Source organism: Monopterus albus, unplaced genomic scaffold (assembly GCF_001952655.1).
Source record: "Monopterus albus unplaced genomic scaffold, M_albus_1.0 scaffold64.1, whole genome shotgun sequence".
Taxonomy (NCBI): Eukaryota; Metazoa; Chordata; class Actinopteri; order Synbranchiformes; family Synbranchidae; genus Monopterus; species Monopterus albus.
Genome location: NW_018127944.1, coordinates 43,019 through 60,585, shown reverse-complemented (window position 1 = coordinate 60,585; position 17,567 = coordinate 43,019). Strand labels below are relative to the sequence as shown.

The 17,567-nt window shown below is 42.2% G+C and overlaps 2 protein-coding genes across 2 annotated transcripts; one reads left to right on the top strand and one right to left on the bottom strand.

Annotated features, from left to right (window-relative positions):
- The first annotated feature begins 618 nt into the window (after positions 1-618).
- On the top strand, positions 619-15,771 carry LOC109962428 (presenilin-1-like). Its single transcript, XM_020604132.1, is given in 12 exon segments — positions 619-713; positions 5,200-5,283; positions 6,772-7,100; positions 7,596-7,737; positions 8,020-8,087; positions 8,491-8,711; positions 9,743-9,841; positions 10,138-10,230; positions 10,320-10,433; positions 10,436-10,480; positions 13,408-13,526; positions 13,730-15,771. Coding segments are annotated over 11 exon segments (1,422 nt in total). The 5' UTR covers positions 619-713; positions 5,200-5,247; the 3' UTR covers positions 13,886-15,771.
- Positions 1,691-3,698, bottom strand: LOC109962429 (ERH mRNA splicing and mitosis factor). Its single transcript, XM_020604133.1, has 4 exons — positions 3,565-3,698; positions 3,147-3,234; positions 2,589-2,709; positions 1,691-1,978 (listed from the first exon to the last, which is right to left on the bottom strand). Exons 1-4 carry the CDS (start codon positions 3,565-3,567, stop codon positions 1,876-1,878), a joined length of 315 nt encoding a protein of 104 aa, XP_020459789.1. The 5' UTR covers positions 3,568-3,698; the 3' UTR covers positions 1,691-1,875.
- Positions 15,772-17,567: the final 1,796 nt, after the last annotated feature.

Below are 17,567 nucleotides of genomic sequence, written 5' to 3'. Positions count from 1 at the left end.
GTTTTTTAATCTAATGCCCTTAAAGCCTATTTTATTGAAAGCCAAATTATTTTCTAAAGCACAGTTTAAAAAAATCAATATCCTGAGATCTCCTCATTTGCTTTTGTTGATCAAAAAAAGGGAATCACCACAACTTGCTGTTAGGTTGCACTTTTCTACTGTTGACATCATGTTTAAGAAGGATAAAGGCTGTAAGAAGAAAGATGCAGAGAAAAGGTGAATTAAAACAATAGATTTGCAGAAAATGACATCTACACTATTTTTTTTTACAATATATTTGCTGCTTCTGAATTGAAATATGCTAATTCTATAGATTTTGAGATGTTCTGGCCTTTAACAGAGCTGATTGGCTGCAGTTTAAGGTACAGTATGTAGCCATTTATGCCAATGTGCCAAACAGTGACAGGTAAAGGTAATGACACCTGTTAACTGTTGAAGTCGACCACAAAGAGCCTGACGTCGGTGACGTAGTGAAAGCAAAACAGCCGTAAAACAGAACTGCTTACATACGTAAATAACATACATGACTCTTGATGGAAACGTTTTTAAAATCCTACATTAGGGTGCAGTGATTTATTACCAGTTGATCTAAGTGTGATGGTGTTTCTCTCCTCGCAGGGGACCAGGAGTTTGGCACTGTGTCCGGCTTCCTCCTGAAACGCACTAAGGACCTGTTCACAAAGTACAGGCAGCTGCTGGTTAGAGAAGCCCAGGTAAGACACACACAGCGCTCTCTTCTACTGCCCCTGTGTTTATTCCAAAATCAAGTCAACTTAGAGGGTGCATACTGTATGTGTAAGATCTGCCAGCAAATCTAAGGAGATGCAGACACTTTCATTTGTATTACAAGAAAAGTGCCTTAAAACAGCAGCTATAATCGGAGACCTGACTGTAGCCAATAGATTAAGGGGATGTCTGTACTGTGAGGTGAGAAAAAGTCACTTTCATAGTAAGAGGTAAGGTTGACTTTTCTTTATAGACAATCACACATATCACATAAGATAAAGCAGCAGTGTTTAGAGTTTAGACTTAGCCAGATTAGCAACCTTTTAGCTCCTTTTAGCAGCGTCTCCCTGCTTGGTCCTGACCTGAAGTTCAGTCAGCTGATGGTTTTGAGGTGATGAATTCAAATATGGCTTTTAAAAGAGCTGACTGGCTGTGGTTTTTAAAATGTTTCGCCATGTTTGTTATATGACGATGTGCAAAAAAACTGACAAGTAAAGATAATGACACCCTCTGACTGAGGCTCTGGGCCGATGTATACAAGTTTGATGTCTTAGTTAAATGAAAACCGCCTGAGACACAGCAGCAGCATGTTTCACCTACAAAGCTCGTTGTATCAGAAGCAAACAGTTTTGTCATTAGAGTTTTGGTTCAGTTCAGTCATGTTCAAGCAAAATGTATACACTGGCAGTGCCCTATCTTACAAATCAGGGTCAAGCAACAAGTTTAGATATCATGGCCCAGAATTAGCAAAGATTTCTTTTGTTTCAGAAGTGGTTTGGTTGTAGACCAGTGGTATTCATCCACACCCATTTTGAAATAAATAAATAAAAAAACAGAAAACAAAAAGGTTTGAGGAATGAGGAAGTAAAATAAAAAGAACAATAAAGATGTAGTACAGAGAGAAAGGAAACCAACAGATGGAAAGGAAAAGAAAGATGCAAAAAAGGACAATTACATCAGACAGTTGTGTTATTCAAAGTAAATCTTTATTAACAAGTTGAACATTAAAATAAAAAAATGCACCTTCCCTCCAGGAGAAAAAAAACTTTCAAAAACTTCTAAAAAGTTGGGAGTTCACTCCATTTCAACACAAGTTACAAACAAGAAAAACAACAGTGATCCGCTCGCCCCTGCAGCTGCAGTCAGGCCTCACTTTGCTGCCTGCTGGGCCTGACGGCGAAGCAGCACGTAGATCTTCTCTTTGATCCAGTCCTTGTTGTACGGCTGGTACGTCTGTGTGTCAGCGCGATACCTACGGCAGAACAGCAAATTATTTTCACTTTCATTATTTTCCTTTGGGCCGGGCCATAACAGGCAGCCTCCAATTTGTGTGGAAGATGTTGCTTTTTACTACACAACATGAAACAAAAGGAGGCATCAAATGAGACACTTTTCATCTCAGTTACTCCTCTTGCTCATGTTCTCCTTGAGGTCTGAAAGCCAGTTCAGCTACTAGGAGAGAGAAAAGCACCAAGGGAGCTGGTGGGGACTGCGTTTTGCTCAAGGGAACTTAATCAGGGAGGCCTACAGGGCTGCACAGGTGCTGGAGCCTCCCACTTAAAACAAAATAAAACTCCCTACATTCACATGGCTTCTGGCGCAGTCAGTTTTATCTGCTCCTGCAGGATAACTGCAGCAGTGTGAGTTTGAATCCAGGCACCAATGCTAAGCTGATAACACAGTACACAGGTAGAAATCTTCTCTGCTAAATTTGTTAACAGCAAGTGTGTGGAGGGCTATTACACTGTCAGAGGATTTCAAAATGCACTCCTTACCAATGGTTTTAAACTCCAGAGAAACTGATCACGACAAGATATTATTTCCAGCAGTTTCAATTTAGCCAGTTTTCGTGTCAAACTTACACCAAACAGCTTAGGTCAGCCAGGTCATCAATGAAGTCAAACAGCTGGCTGATGTCATATGTTATGGAGGGACTGTTGGGGTTCATTCTCTTTAAATGCTCCTCGTACATCTTACACACACCTGCACAGGAGACAAAAAATACAGTGCATCACACTCCTCAATGGTTTCAGTCAACTGGAAAAAAAGCTAAATTAATTAATAATTCATTAATAATAATAATTACGAAATAATAATGCTAACTTTTCTTACTGACTGGACACTGTTTTGATCCCTGCTGTTGGTTTTAAAAATGTTCAGATGGTTTGTTACTTACTGTGAAGTGTCACCTAAAGACTTGATCAGTGTAGTTCTATCGACAGTTTTATGTCTATATCACCTATTTAGATTCTCAACTTAAACATCTGTATTTCAGTAATGGAAATAACATGACAACACGTACAACCAACATTAATCACATTTCCCACGTGCTTTATATACAGTTGTCCTACTTTTGGTAAGAGTTATTGTTAGTTTTTATCATATATTTGTGTTACTGTTAGGGCTGAGTATCGACCTACCTTCCATACACTCGTTGACCGATTCGTAGTCAGCGTACGTCCTCCCCTCTGGCCTCTTGGTGGGCTGCACCAGCAGGATGGTGTGGGACTGAAAAACCAGAAATGTTGTTAGACTGCGGTTCAAACGGTCATTTCGGGTTCCTGTTGAAACATTACTGCGTAGATAGCACCATATAGTCAAAATACTAAAGACCTGTTGGCACAAATATGAAGACTTGCTTTTCGAGGAGCAGTAAATCTGTACTTTGCAACAGCGTGGTTTTGTTGCAGCTGCTCAAATACCACCGTCTCCACATTCATGCTAATGTTAGCAAAAAAGCTGGAATCTTTATCAAAAACTAGAAATAAGACGTTAGCACTAACACATCGATTTCATTTCAATGTATAGTCTGTAAACACGGTATAACAACGTACTAACCATGGTTTTAGTATCTTTTAGACGGTTTTTGGTTAGGATTTTCTTGGAGACTCCCTTCTGTTAAACGAATGACCTTTTGGCACCGGAAGAACAACGTACTATTAATGCTGCATTCGCGTACTGTCAGTAAAACGGGGAAAAAATGGCGTTATTCAGCCCTGGAAGTGTTCACGCTTTATTCTGATGGGCTCAGACTTAACGTTAATGCTAAGATTTTATAATTAGAGATTGGAATAATGTTAATTGTTAATGTTATTTTGATGTTACTGTCAGCTGTAGTCGATTTTCACTTTGTTGTGATATTCTTGTTTTTCGTTTTCCGGAATTCCCGTTTTCTCAAACTAGAAGTTCAAATCGGAGGGTGGTGTGTACGGGATTCCCCACTGAGCTGTTCCTAATTACGGTTTTATCGTGGTAACGTGAATGCACCATGGCTACTTTTGTTTCTAACGGTAATATTTTCTTGTTGTTAATTGTAGTCTTTTATTGGTTTCAAGGCTAACACTGAGTGAAATCGATCGTGTACATAAGAAGTCGACTTATTTCATATTTCAACGTTAACGGAAAAAACCCAACAAATCTCAGATAACGTTTTGATCGTGAACGCCCCTTGAATCTCTGGGAGTAGGAAGTAGTTCACACCAGCGGCCGGATGTTCAGTGAGAAGTCAGGAACAACAAAGGAGAAAGTACCTGGGTATTAAACGTGCTTGTGAACAAAACCTTAAGGAAATTATCTGCTGTTTACAGTAGGTAGGTTCCACTCTTTCGAGCCTGTTAATTAGGCTTCATATGTCGTTTCATATGCACGTTTGGTAGCGCGAGCCACCCAGCGCGGCCGCTGCCTTTATGGCATTTTTGGCTAACTAACCATTGAATCGACACGCTAACGGTAATATACCTCTGTGGATAATCAGTACGTTTAAATGATTAACGCAGCTTTCAAGTAATTGGCAAGTAACGTTAGTAAAAAGTAAAAGAAACACCCTTTACATTAAATTTAGCGGTTCAACAAATAGTAGCTCACTATTTGTAAATTATCGGCGTTTATTCAGTAACGTGAACGTGACATTCCCGCAGTAACGTTATTTAACTAGCTGTCAGTGGCAAAAGCTTAGTTAGTCAATATTTGTTAAACTAATGTCCCCAGGACAGTCGGCACAGTTGTAAAATGCTGATTTATATTTGATATTGTTATTAAACATTTATGTTGTGGTCGAATTTGAGCAGCTTGTACTTTGCTTCACCATTTCCATTTTCTGCAACTTTCTGGACTACAACACAGATATTGTAGTTTTTACTTCTTTACTTTTATATGAAGGCTCTAGTTAAAACGTACCACATAGTTTGATCAGGTTTAACCTTTAACAAACTCACTATAGAGTACTTCAAATGAGAAAAAATGTTTTTCAGAGTTCGGCCAAAGCTAATATAGATAGGGCTAGTAATAATACACAGGACATGTTTGGGTTATTTTAAATGTTTAAATAAACTGTGTGTTCTATTTCTTTAGCATCACTGTCAAGTCACTGTCTGTCTTTACACACCCGACTTGTTGACCCTGATGTGCCCTTATTATTCCTGTTTTTTTTTTGGTGCCTTAAGCCTGATATTGTCTCCTCTTCTCCTCATTCAGGTAAACAGTTTGGTTTGCATGTGAGGACCAGTGTCCACCGATCCAACCATGGCAAACGGTGCAGAGGATATTGAAAACAATATGGTGCGTATGAAAGGATGCGTCACAGTTTTCTGTGCTAAAACTGTATATTGGGTAATGATTAGCCAACAGGTTAGGTTCAGTGACAAGTCAGTGATGAAAGTGTCACACACTCTGGAGGAGTTTCAGTCTGGTAACTCTGGTTTTGTTTGGTCTTTCTGTGGTAAAGAAAGATGTAACTGTCTGAATCATTAACGCAGGAACATTAGCAACATGAGTGCGAGTGTGTTGCTCTTTGCATTTTGCTCCTGTTGTATATAAGGGTGTGTTCTCCCTGTCATTCAGAGGAGTCAAAGTTCTGTGTCACAGTTCACTTAGCTTCCTTAAACTGTTGTGCACATGCCGTGCACATGCAGTACAACAGTATTTCTCAGCCTTGGGGGGGAGCATTTCATTTCTGTCTCGAGCAGCATATTCAAGAGGTTAAGAGGGCATAAAGGGTGTTTAACACATTATCACTGCTGTCAAATACTAACACTGGCCTCCCAGGACTGAGCTGTGGTGTACCACATGGTGAGACTACTTTGTACAGCATCCTGGTTAAATGGTTGTGGCAGCTTTCACTTTGGAGGTGCCTCCTGTCTTCATTTCTGCATACCTGGTTAGGTTGCTTCATGTCTGGGCTGCTGCATGTCTTGACTTGCCTGGCAGTCTGACAGTCCTGGCTTTTCCTCATTATTTCGTTCTGACAGGACAGATCTTTGGAGTGAGTTTTTAAGTCTTTGGAGGAACTGGTTTAGTGAGTGTAAAGGTACCACTTTACCTGGAATGTCTGATTATGGTTTGCTGTATTGCAGTTGGCACATTTCACCTAGTGATATGATGGTCTTTTCAAATGTGTTGATCCAGAATGTTTGCAGGAAGATAGAAGATGAAAGGTTGATCCAGACTATAGATGTGGCAAATTCTAAGGTCAGATTTTTCAAAAGTCAACGCATAAAGTAAACACATAAGGCCTTTAACATAAAATATATAGAGAAGATTCCTGGTGGCCAGGGGTTTAAGTGACCCTCAATGTTCCCGTTTGATATCAGCATCGCATTTCACAAATCATAGCTTCTTACAAGAATTGTGAGTCCTACAAAGCCTGTGCAGGTTGCAAGCCTTGTCTAAATGAGAGAAATGATCTTGTGTTGCAAATCACATCTTGAAATGTTGCTTATTTGGTTAAACTGGCTCCTAGTGCCAGGGACTTGGGTTGGATGCTGGTGCCTATTGCTCACCCCTCATTTCCATTCATTTGATTCATACATAAAGGTACTAAATGACAAAAAATAGTTCAAAACAGATTTATAGATATATTTTGGTTGCATTTTATTAGATACTTTAGAGCCTCAAGTGACAGGAAACATGGGGAGAAAGAACGGGGGTGACCAGTGACGGAACTGTTGTGTGATTTATAGAAACGCACTTTTAACCAGTACCGTAAAAATGTCTGTACACTGAATGTACTATACAGAAAGTAATGCGACTGTCCTGTCATACCAACAGGACCAACAGGGGTTCAGTGCAGCCCCTGAACACACACAGAACACTGCAGTGACCAGAGGAGGCTCAGGAGCTGGAGGAGGAGGAGATGGTGGAGGAGGCGGAGGCGGCAGCAGCGGCAATGGTAGTGGACCAGAGCAGAATGGGCAGCCTCCCATTGCTCCTCCTCCACGTGTGGTGGAGGCCGAGGGAGACGAGGATGAGGAGTTGACCTTGAAATACGGGGCCAAGCATGTCATCATGCTGTTTGTCCCCGTGACCCTCTGCATGGTGGTCGTTGTGGCAACCATAAAGTCGGTCAGCTTCTACACCCAGAATGACGGACAGAGATTGTGAGTGTTGTGACCCTTATCAGACAGATGAGGAGAGATAGGATGGGACTTGGGCCAGATTCACAGCTCACTTCTTATGGTGTTTGATTGCAATGCAATATACAGCCACCGTGCCACTAGGTGGAGTTAATGCAATATATATCATACCTACACAGTTAGAATACAGAAGACTGCCTTGTAATTGCACACGATTATTAATGCAGTTTGAACCTTTCTGGCTCTGAGCAACTAAAGATAACATTTTATAACATGAGCTCTTGCCCAGAGCAATTTAAACCTCTCTGAAACAGCAGTAAGCTTGAATGTCAAGCTCTCTACCAACAAGGGTATTGGGTGTAATAAGAATCACAGTGGAAGCCACTGCACACAGTCACCATATGAAAAAACACTACTGCACGTCTTCAGTACTATGGTGCATTGAGCTTGATTTGTATTTATCATATATTCCAGTCTTTGTTGTTTGCCTGAGATGTGTCTTTGTAATGTCGCCCTCAGGATCTACACGCCGTTCCCTGAAGACACCGACACAGTAGGACAGAGAGCTGTCAACTCCATCCTGAATGCCACCATCATGATCACTGTGATCATTGTCATGACTTTGGTGCTGGTACTGTTATACAAGTACCGCTGCTACAAGGTGCATGCTAACACTGGTCATGTCTGTCTGCATCATATGTGCTGCTGTATCCCTTCACTGCAGACCTGATATAAGCCGGAGCACCAGACTGGTGGGGCTGAGCGCACCAGGACAGTGGATTTTCACTTTGTCCAAACTCTGTGGTGCTCTGTCGCCCTCTGTGGTAAACCCCACCCCTCTGGTGGTCTTTGTTTAAAACACTAGAAACAAGTACAGTATGTGCAGCTGCTGATTGATTGCAGCAGTTTTGTACACTGAATCTCATGACGTTCATCTTCACAGGTGATCCAAGGCTGGCTCTTCCTCTCTTCCCTCCTCCTGCTCTTCTTCTTCTCCTACATCTACCTCAAGTAAGCCACACCCCATAACATTTCATTTAATAGGTGGGTTGCAAATACGTGAGTATTATGATGCACGAAACTCTGATGGAGGGCAGGAAGTGAAAAGCTGAATGAAGAGATGGAGTGGAATCTGTATTTTGAGGGAAACTGTTTAACAGGGGAGAAACACCTGGGTACGAGACCACACTTTGACACAATACCAGTGTGTAAACCTTTTCATCCCCCCTCATAAACAACACCTAATGATAGAAGCTTTGTCTGCTTTGTCGATGTGATTGATTTGATCAACCGTAAATGACAATAAGCTTTAGGTATTTTGACAGCTTGTGGTAGTACTATGTCATCTGATTCTTTATGGTGACTGAAGGAGACTTCCCAGGTGTTTCCGTTATTTCTCTGCTCTGTCCAACAGAGAGGTTTTCAAGACCTACAATGTGGCCATGGACTACTTCACCCTGGCGATAATAATCTGGAACTTCGGAGTGGTGGGCATGATGTGTATTCACTGGAAAGGACCGCTGCGACTGCAGCAGGCCTACCTCATCATGATCAGCGCCCTCATGGCCCTGGTTTTCATCAAGTATCTGCCAGAGTGGACAGCCTGGCTCATACTAGCAGTCATATCTGTCTATGGTAAATTCTCTCCTCTTGCTTTGAGCTGTGTGTGCTTTTGGGGGAGAAATGTGAAGTCTTGGCTCTGAAGATGTTTTTGAGCATCAAGTCATCAGATTTTCTTTTTAGCACCTGTGTTCCATAACAGAATAACAGTGTTGGAGAAAAATGGTAAGATTAAAAATGTGTTCTCTAACCAGAGCGCATGAGTGGAGTGGAGCTGGAGCTGCCCCACTCATCACCACACCAGGCTGCTCCGCTCATTACCGCTCAGCGTTCAGCTGAGATTGCATCGCGCTCCATTCAAATCGCACCCACTGCATGTATCCACATGTATTTCACTTCTAGCTTAACCCAGTACCTTATATCCCAAAGAACTAAAGAGCAACCGCGACTTTTGTCCAAATGGAAATGTTTTATTTTAAGTTACAGGCCTGTGTAACAAGGAATATAAGCCAAAAATTTATATGTAAAATTCAGCACATCATTGGGTCTAATTAAAAACATACAGTATACCTGTATGACCTTCCAGTTTCCTTTTACTTTACGAACTCCATTATTGAGCTCGCAACAGCCGATTTTTGACTGAAAAGTGTTGGATGACTGTGCATGACACAGATGCATTGTGGGTTGGGCTTGGGCATGTTTGGTTAGAGAAGTCAGTCCCGCTCAAAACCTTTTTAGTGTCAATATCTCTGCACTGCTGCCAGTGCTGTTCAGTGAGTCCGGGTCACCTCTCCACATTAAGACATTAAGTTTTGGAGCATTTCCACAGCAAAAGTTCTTATTTTAAGTGGAAATCATGTTTAGATTCTGGTCTACAGTGATTTCTTGCACTTATTTCAGTCCCCGGTGAGGTAAACATTTTACAGCAGCATGTGCTTCAGTTCATGGGTTTTAATGGCCTGGAGTTTTGTTTTTGAAGTGATCAGACCTGTGTCTCTCTGCTCCCTGACAGCCACTTGAGTCTCCGCCTCTTGTTATCACAGATGTCGTGTCATGCTGCTGTCCTGGCCTCTCAGAGCGTCCTCTGTTCTTCTTTCCTCTCATAGATCTGTTAGCGGTGCTCTGCCCCAAAGGGCCTCTGAGGATCCTGGTGGAGACGGCTCAGGAGAGGAACGAACCGATATTTCCAGCTCTCATTTATTCTTGTAAGATAAACGATGAATATAAACCTCTATTTACTAACATTTTATAATAAAAAACAGAGGTGGGCCAGTGAAACACAACATTTAAAGAGTAGGAGAACCTACAGTAGATGAAGTTACTTTTCATTTAAACTGCCACTTCTGCTCCTTTCAGGGACAGATTGCTTTCTGTGCTTTGCCACCTCAGCTAATTTCCACTTCACCTGTGACTGATACATTTGTCAGTGTTTGTTAGTTTTTCTTTGACTCTGCTTACAACACAAACCTTGAAACCTCGTACTCTCTTACTTCTGTCCCAGCTACAATGGTGTGGCTCGTCAACATGGCCGACACCGACAGGCCAAAGAGGAATTCAACAGAAGCGGCTTTGCCTCAACAAGAGTCTCAAGAAGGTGATGATGACTGAGCAGGGTTCAGCCTGTGACCTGATAATTACTACAGTGTGATTGTTGTTTGTGTGACTGATCTCTCTTGTCGGCAGCCGTGGCGTCCCTGGGTCCCTCCAGTTCGTCACAGGACGACGGAGGCTTCACCCCCTCCTGGGTCAACCAGCAGTCCCACCAGCTGGGGCCGCTTCAGTCCACCGAGGAAACCCGCGGCTGACCTCTGCTCGTCCTGCTGCTGAAGATGAAGATGAGGAGAGTGAGTGCTGAATGTTTTACATGTTGGTCGTGGAGCTGACAGGTGGACCGTCCACGTGACCTTCTAGTTACCAGGAGTTTTAACCATACAGGTGCAGGGAAGTAACGGGAGTGTAATTTAGAATAATGCTGTTAGTTAACTAATTTTAATATTTTTTGAAGGTTATTCATTTTATTTAATGGCACTAAAATGAAATCAAATAAAATCCAAATTTATTTACAGTGGCAAGAAAAAGTATGTGAACCTTTTGGAATTTCATGGTTTTCTGCGTTAATCTGTCATAAAATGTGACCTGATCTTCATCTACGTCAAGACTATTGACAAATATAATGTGTCTAAAATAATAACACAAACAAAATTCACAATGGTAGTGGAATAAGTGAACCCCTGGAATTAATAACTGGTTGACCCCCCCTTGGTAGCAATAACCTCAACCAGGTGCTTCCTGTAGCTGTGGATCAGACCTGCACATCGTTCAGGAGGAATTTTAGCCCGTTCTTACTGCAGAACCTATTTAGCTCTGTCATGTTCTTTGGACGTCTCTCGTGTATGACTCTCTTCAAGTCATTCCATAGCATCTCTATTGGGTTGAGGTCTGGGCTCTGACTCTCCAAAAGGCAGATTTTGTTTTTCTGAAGCCATTCTGTTGTGGACTTGCTCCCATGTTTTAGGTCATTGTCCTGTTGCATCACCCAACTTCTACAGAGTTTCAGCTGACGTACAGACATTCTCACATTATCCTGAAGAATGTTTTAAAACACTTGGGAATTCATCTTCCCCTAAATGACTGCAAGCTGGCCAGGCCCTGATGCAACAGAGCAGGCCCAAATCATGATTCCTCCACCATACTTTATGGTTGGGATGATGTTTTCATGATGATATGCAGTGACCTTTTTACGCCAGATGTAGTACTGTGTGTTTTTTCAAATAGTTCATGTCTTAGTTACATCAGTCCACAAAACATTTTGCCAATACCGCTGTGGAGTGTCAGTGTGCTGTTTTGCAAACTTCAGGTGTGCAGCAATGTTCTTTTTAGTAAGCAGCGGCTTCCTTCATGGTGTCCCGCCATAGACACCCTGCTTGTTCAGTGTTTTATGCAAGACAGATGTTAGTTCCAATGACACCTGCAGATCTTTGGCTAGATCCTCTGAAAGCTCTTTTTGGTGAGGCATGGCTGACAAAAGCATATTCTTCTTGTGCAGAGCAAACTCAAAATGTTTGAGTGGTTTTCATCAGTCAAAGTGGATCTAGTCCACACCTCTAAACTCATTTTCTTAACTAGACTCCAGGTATGCCAACACCTGACTCCAATTAGCTTTTTTGAAGTCATTAACTCAAGGGTTCACTTACTTTTTCCACTAGCACTATGAAGCTTTTATGGTTGTTTTCAATAAAGACATGAAAGATCGGAATTTCTTTGGGTTATTATTTTAGGCACATTATACTTGTCAATACTTTTGACTTAGATGACGATCAGATCATATTTTATAACAAATTAATGCAGAAAACCATGAAATTCCAAAAGGTTCACATACTTTTTCTTGCCACTGTATATAGCACTTTAAAACAATGGCATGTTGACCAAAGTACTTCACAAGTACAAAAATAAGAAGAAAACAAAAGAGAATCGAATAAAATAGAATTGAAGCAAAAAGAGGTGACAGACAAGCAATAACCGAATAGGTAAACTGTACTAAGAGCCATAGGCCAAGGGAAACGGATGTGTGTTTAGTGAAGACCTACTTACTCCAGAATGCAACGCATTACAGTAGTTTAATCCGTAGCTAGTAAAAGATGGATGGCCATCTCCAGTTCACTGAACGGGAGGAAAGATTTACCTTTATGTAGCAGACTTATTTGGAATAAACTAGTTTTTACATCAACATTAATTTGCCTGTCAAGTTTCAAATCATTATCAAATTAAACACCTACGTTTTTTTTTTAGAGCGGCTTTGGAATAAGACGCCAAAGACGAAGATTGCGAGCAGACAGGGAATCGGCATTGCCAAATAAAACACCTTCTTATTCAGTTTTATTCTCATTCACCAGTGAATCTTTAGCGCCCGCCCGTGCACTGGGTGATATGCCCAAGCTCTAAAGCTCATAACAGAGGCAGAGGGATCCTGTCTTTCTGAGTGTTGTGATCGACTTCGAGGTTAGTTTACATCAGAGCCGGCAGCTCTTTAAAACATATCAGGTCACGACTCTTCAACTGAACAGTGGCCAATGGAAACAGCATTTCTCCTCTAAATATCGTTCGTTGTTTGCCTTATTAAACAGCACAGAGCAGCCGTGACAAGTATTGATAATTTCTTTGTTGCTGTGACATCAATGAATCTCTGAGCCAAGAAAAACTCCTTCAGCTTTGCACAGTGCATTTTTCTGAAAACTTTTTGGAACCTTGAATTGTTTTTACATTTAAATGTTTGTTTTAAATGCTCATAATTAGAACCAAAGCTTAATGTCTTCCTTTACTCCACAGCTGTCTGTCCCTGTAGCATCGTCTTCTATAAAATAATGTTATACCATGGAATCAATGAGCAAAGCTACATTATGATCATGTTAAATTTACATCACAGCCCTAAAATACAGCTGAGCTCTGCAACTGAAACTTGTCCGACATCCCACAAATCAAACATTAGTGGGATGTTATTGTCTGTGTGTTTTTTTTTCCCTTTTTTGTGAAATTAGTGTGTCTGTGAATGTGACTACATGTTTGGCTGCAGACTGATTCTTCATGGCACTTGCTGGGTTTCTTCTCCCGTGCTTTTCAGATCTGCATCCTCTCTAACTTAAAGCTTCTGTAAGCAGGAGGACGGAGCTCTTGTTTGTACAGTGATTACGGGCGTCTATGGAGGATGTGGGGCTGAAGCTAATCTCATTTGAATTGACTCCACCCTGAATGTGTTGTCCTTTTGTGTTTTCAGGGGGTGTCAAGCTGGGGCTCGGAGACTTCATCTTCTACAGCATGCTGGTGGGGAAAGCGTCTGCCACAGCCAGCGGCGACTGGAACACCACACTTGCCTGTTTTGTAGCCATTCTCATTGTGAGTGACCACAGCTGCTTATGTTGGCATCAAGCTCAAGTCACCGCAGTCTTATCTTTGTTTCTCAGCACAGTATCTAACCCCCCTTTATGTGCCCCACACCATTGCATAACAGGCTGTTTTTCCCCTTCAGAGCTGATTTTGTTTGATACACAGTCACTGAGTTTCCTCTCTGTTTTGTTTGTCTGTCTGTGCCGCCACAGGGCCTGTGTCTGACCCTGCTTCTTCTCGCCATCTTCAAGAAAGCGCTGCCCGCTCTGCCCATCTCCATTTTTTTCGGCCTGGTCTTCTACTTTGCCACAGACAACTTGGTACAACCTTTCATGGACCAGCTGGCGCTACACCAGTTCTACATTTAGCAGGACGCTGCCCTGTTAGCCCCCACCCACGCAGCTCTCCAGTCAACAACACGAGAGCGGTCCCTTCACAGCTGGGGAACAAAGGGCGATGCAGGAGTCCCCTCCTGCCCCGCACCCCCTCCTAAGGACTTGTGATAATGGGACACGAGTTATTTTTGTTCTGCCTTTCTTTGTGGCGCTACGGGAGGGTATTCCCCACAACATATTTTATTTCACTTTGTAAACAAGAAGAAATTTCCTCGCTCCACCTGGGACGTCATCTTCAAATTTGTTGTTGATCATCGGACACAATCTAAGAGGTCCGTCAGTGGGAATAATTTATCCTTATTTATCCAGCAGAACTTCACAAGAGCTCGCCTGCTCATTTTGGGCAGTGCCCTGCTTCACATCCATGCACACGCACGTCAGCGCTGCCCAGTTGCCCGCTCCACAGTAGGTGCCTTGTTCAGGGACACCTTGGCGATAGCTGTTGTGCAAAGGGAGACAGTTTCATTAAATCTCCTTGCACAGACTTTGAGCAAAAATCTTTACCGCCGCCTGTTGTCATGACTTGAGCTACCACCACGCCCAAACTAAACCGAAGATACAAAAAGCCTTTGTCAAACTAATGGACACTCAAGGATGATATTGATCATAGATTGGTAAATGTATAGTCTGATTATGTATGAGCTGTCAGTCACCAGAGCGTGCTTTCCTCACCGCCACTAAGAATGATTTTTCTACTGTAGACACCAGAGCTCTGAGGCCAGAGCAGTTTACACCCAGAGAGACTGATCCAGAACCAAGCGGTGGCTTGGACATGTGAATCTGTGTCATGTGAAAAAGTGAAGAAATGTATGTCTAGAATTTAAAATGAGTGTTCTTGTGACATCAGCTCATGACAGGTTTCACCGTTTTCTGCCCTTATTGTTTACCTTAAATCACATTTGACTTCACGGCCTGCAGAGGGAGGAGGTCGCACACTGACGCGCTCACACCTGAGACTTGCCTGTTAATCACTGAGCAGTCCCGCTGGTGCAGTCGGAGGTTCAGTGCCTTGCTCAAGGGCATTCCAATAGTAATATAGTTGTTGTTGTGAGACAGAAATGTGCTTTTCCTTCTCCTGACTGGGATTTAATGTGTTGGGTTTTTTTTTTCTCCAGGGATTGTAACCTGTGATCATCTGGTCACAAATGCTGAACCTTTAGGCTATAGCTGCCGTCATGACGCTCGCCTGGTGCTGTCTTGAACTATGCTACATCAAACACTCATTATTTTGTCTGTACATCGATACTGTTGTGTTTTTTTCAAGATATGCAGAAGAGAAACTTTGTACTTTCTGAGACATCCCCGTGTAAATGTTAATGGGGTTCCTACACAAATCAGGAAAGGCCAGTAAGGTGAAAAACCTTTTGCCAGAAATGATCTGCAGGTTCTGATGCAGCGGTCCTCATACACAAGCAAGTTGTAGATGTAGCCAAATTTGATACTTGAATTTGTGAACATTTTTGGAAAAATATTGTCCATTTGTAGCATCAGTAACTCGACCATTTTAAATTAAATGGAGAAACTTTAGAGTAAATGAAAATAATGGTTTACTATGAAACACTGAGATGTGTATGAACCCAAAATTTATATTATCATATGCCAGATAATGTTCCGTGATGGAGAAAAGACGAGTTGTATTGTTTTCTCTTTAGTCCTTGCACTAGAGTTTCATGCTGAGAAAAGAAACCAGGAAAGAACAAGATAACATTTGGTTTGAGACAGTCCTGTCCTGTCCTCCCACCCTTTGGTTGTTCAGGAATATGTTGGGTGGCTGGGGTTTTTTTTTTTTTCCCTGTCCTTCACATGCATACTTGGGTTATGCAAGGTTATCCAATCCAGATTCTGTTCTTTTTTTTAAATAAATGACATTGAAAAGTCTTTTATTTATTTATTTATTTTACATGGATCAGGTCAGAGGTCAAGGTCCACACTCTTATCTCCTGTACTTCATGTGCACTGATTTCCAGTGAGCAGACAGTGAAAACATTGTGAAAATTCCTCAGCGCACTGATGTACCACTGAAGATAGGCCTGGCTGGCACACCGCCTGGAGAGGTGGACGAATTAGCTGTCACCATGGGGACCGTTCGGCCTCGCTATGAGGACAGGGGCACGGCATGGCACTTTGCCCAGAATGCTTAGCCTTGTAGTGCCACTTGCCTAACAAGCCCTCAGTGAGGCCTCACTGTGGCGACTGAATCCTGTAGCTCAGCTGATGAACGGCTCTGTATCGATTCCAGACACCTGTTTAGATGACGTTACACCTTGCAGTAGAAACTGTTTTGGCTTCCTTCCCAGGAAAGGTTACTCAAGAGTTAATTTTTTCCCAGTGATAAAGAATTCTCCTCTTCTGTTTTGTTTTGGTCCTTGCAGATGTTAAAACAAACGGCACCTTTCTGTGTAACCCTTTAAACTTGTTTATTGATGTGGGTGAGACTACAGGTAGTGTTGAGGTAACCTGTCAGTCACTGTCATCGTCTGTATGGAAGAGACTTGGGCAGGAAATGTTGTAGCTGTTGGTTACACCTGTGTGTGTGTGTGTGTGTGTTAGAGGTTTCCCAGGTTAGCTCTACTAAGGGGATTATTGTACAGGGAGAGACTGAGGATTAGACTTCAGTAATCGCTCCTGACAGGCAGTGAGCACAGACACAACCAAGGAGACAAAGACAACAAAAATCTCTTCAAAGGTAAATTAAAATAAAATAAAAAAAAGATGTCCAGGGACAAGCTGGAGGGTCTGGTGAAGCGCATGGAAGAGACTCTCTCAGAGATGGAGCAGCTGAAGCTTCACTGCGGGAAGCAGAGCAAGGAGCTGAGCCGGCTGGTGGTGGAGCTCCGGAGAGAGAACCAGGAGCTGGTGGAGAAGTACGACCAGCTCGCCATGGAGATGAAGGAGGCCAAGGAGATTATAGAGCAACTACAGGACACAAAATATGCCTTTAACGCAAAGGAACGGCAGGCACAGAAGCTCAGTCGGCAGCTCTGAAGGCCTACACGTGCCTGTAGGTGGATATGGGCTGGAGGAAAACAAGACTGGACAAGGTGGAAAGCAGCTTGTTGCAGAAGAGTTTTACAGACTAGGTGGACATGAACGCTGAACCGAGCACAGCTGTTTAGTTTATAGAAAGTCTGCATATGTGTATTTAGCCCAGGAGGAGGATGGTAACCTAAATCCTGTGGCTTAGGGCTGCTCCTAAAGCCATGGCTGCACATGATGACCAGGAATCAATCCTGGAGGTCTTTAGGAATGTGGATGTGGGAACTTGGTCACCTTTTCTCATTCGTCTCTCCATTTTTTTCTAGTTACTTAAACTAAAAATGAACATGTAAAACATGTTCATCAAATATAATGCATAGATAACCCAACAGTTTATAAAATAGTCAAAATAGCTCCACCTCAACCAGTTAGAGGACTAAAATACTACATAATGTAGCAATAATAAAAATGTATAACAGTCTTAGGGGCCTGTTGTCTACAGTGAGTACTTTTTGTGATGTTGGATGGACGCAATAAATGAGAAGGTTGAGACAGGACTGAAGGAGTTAACTCGGTTTCAGTTAGGTGGTTATGATTACCTGAACCGTCATTTTAAATATTTAATTTGAGTCATTCAGTCCATCCTAAACAAGTAAAATCATCTTTCAGTGCAATCAAA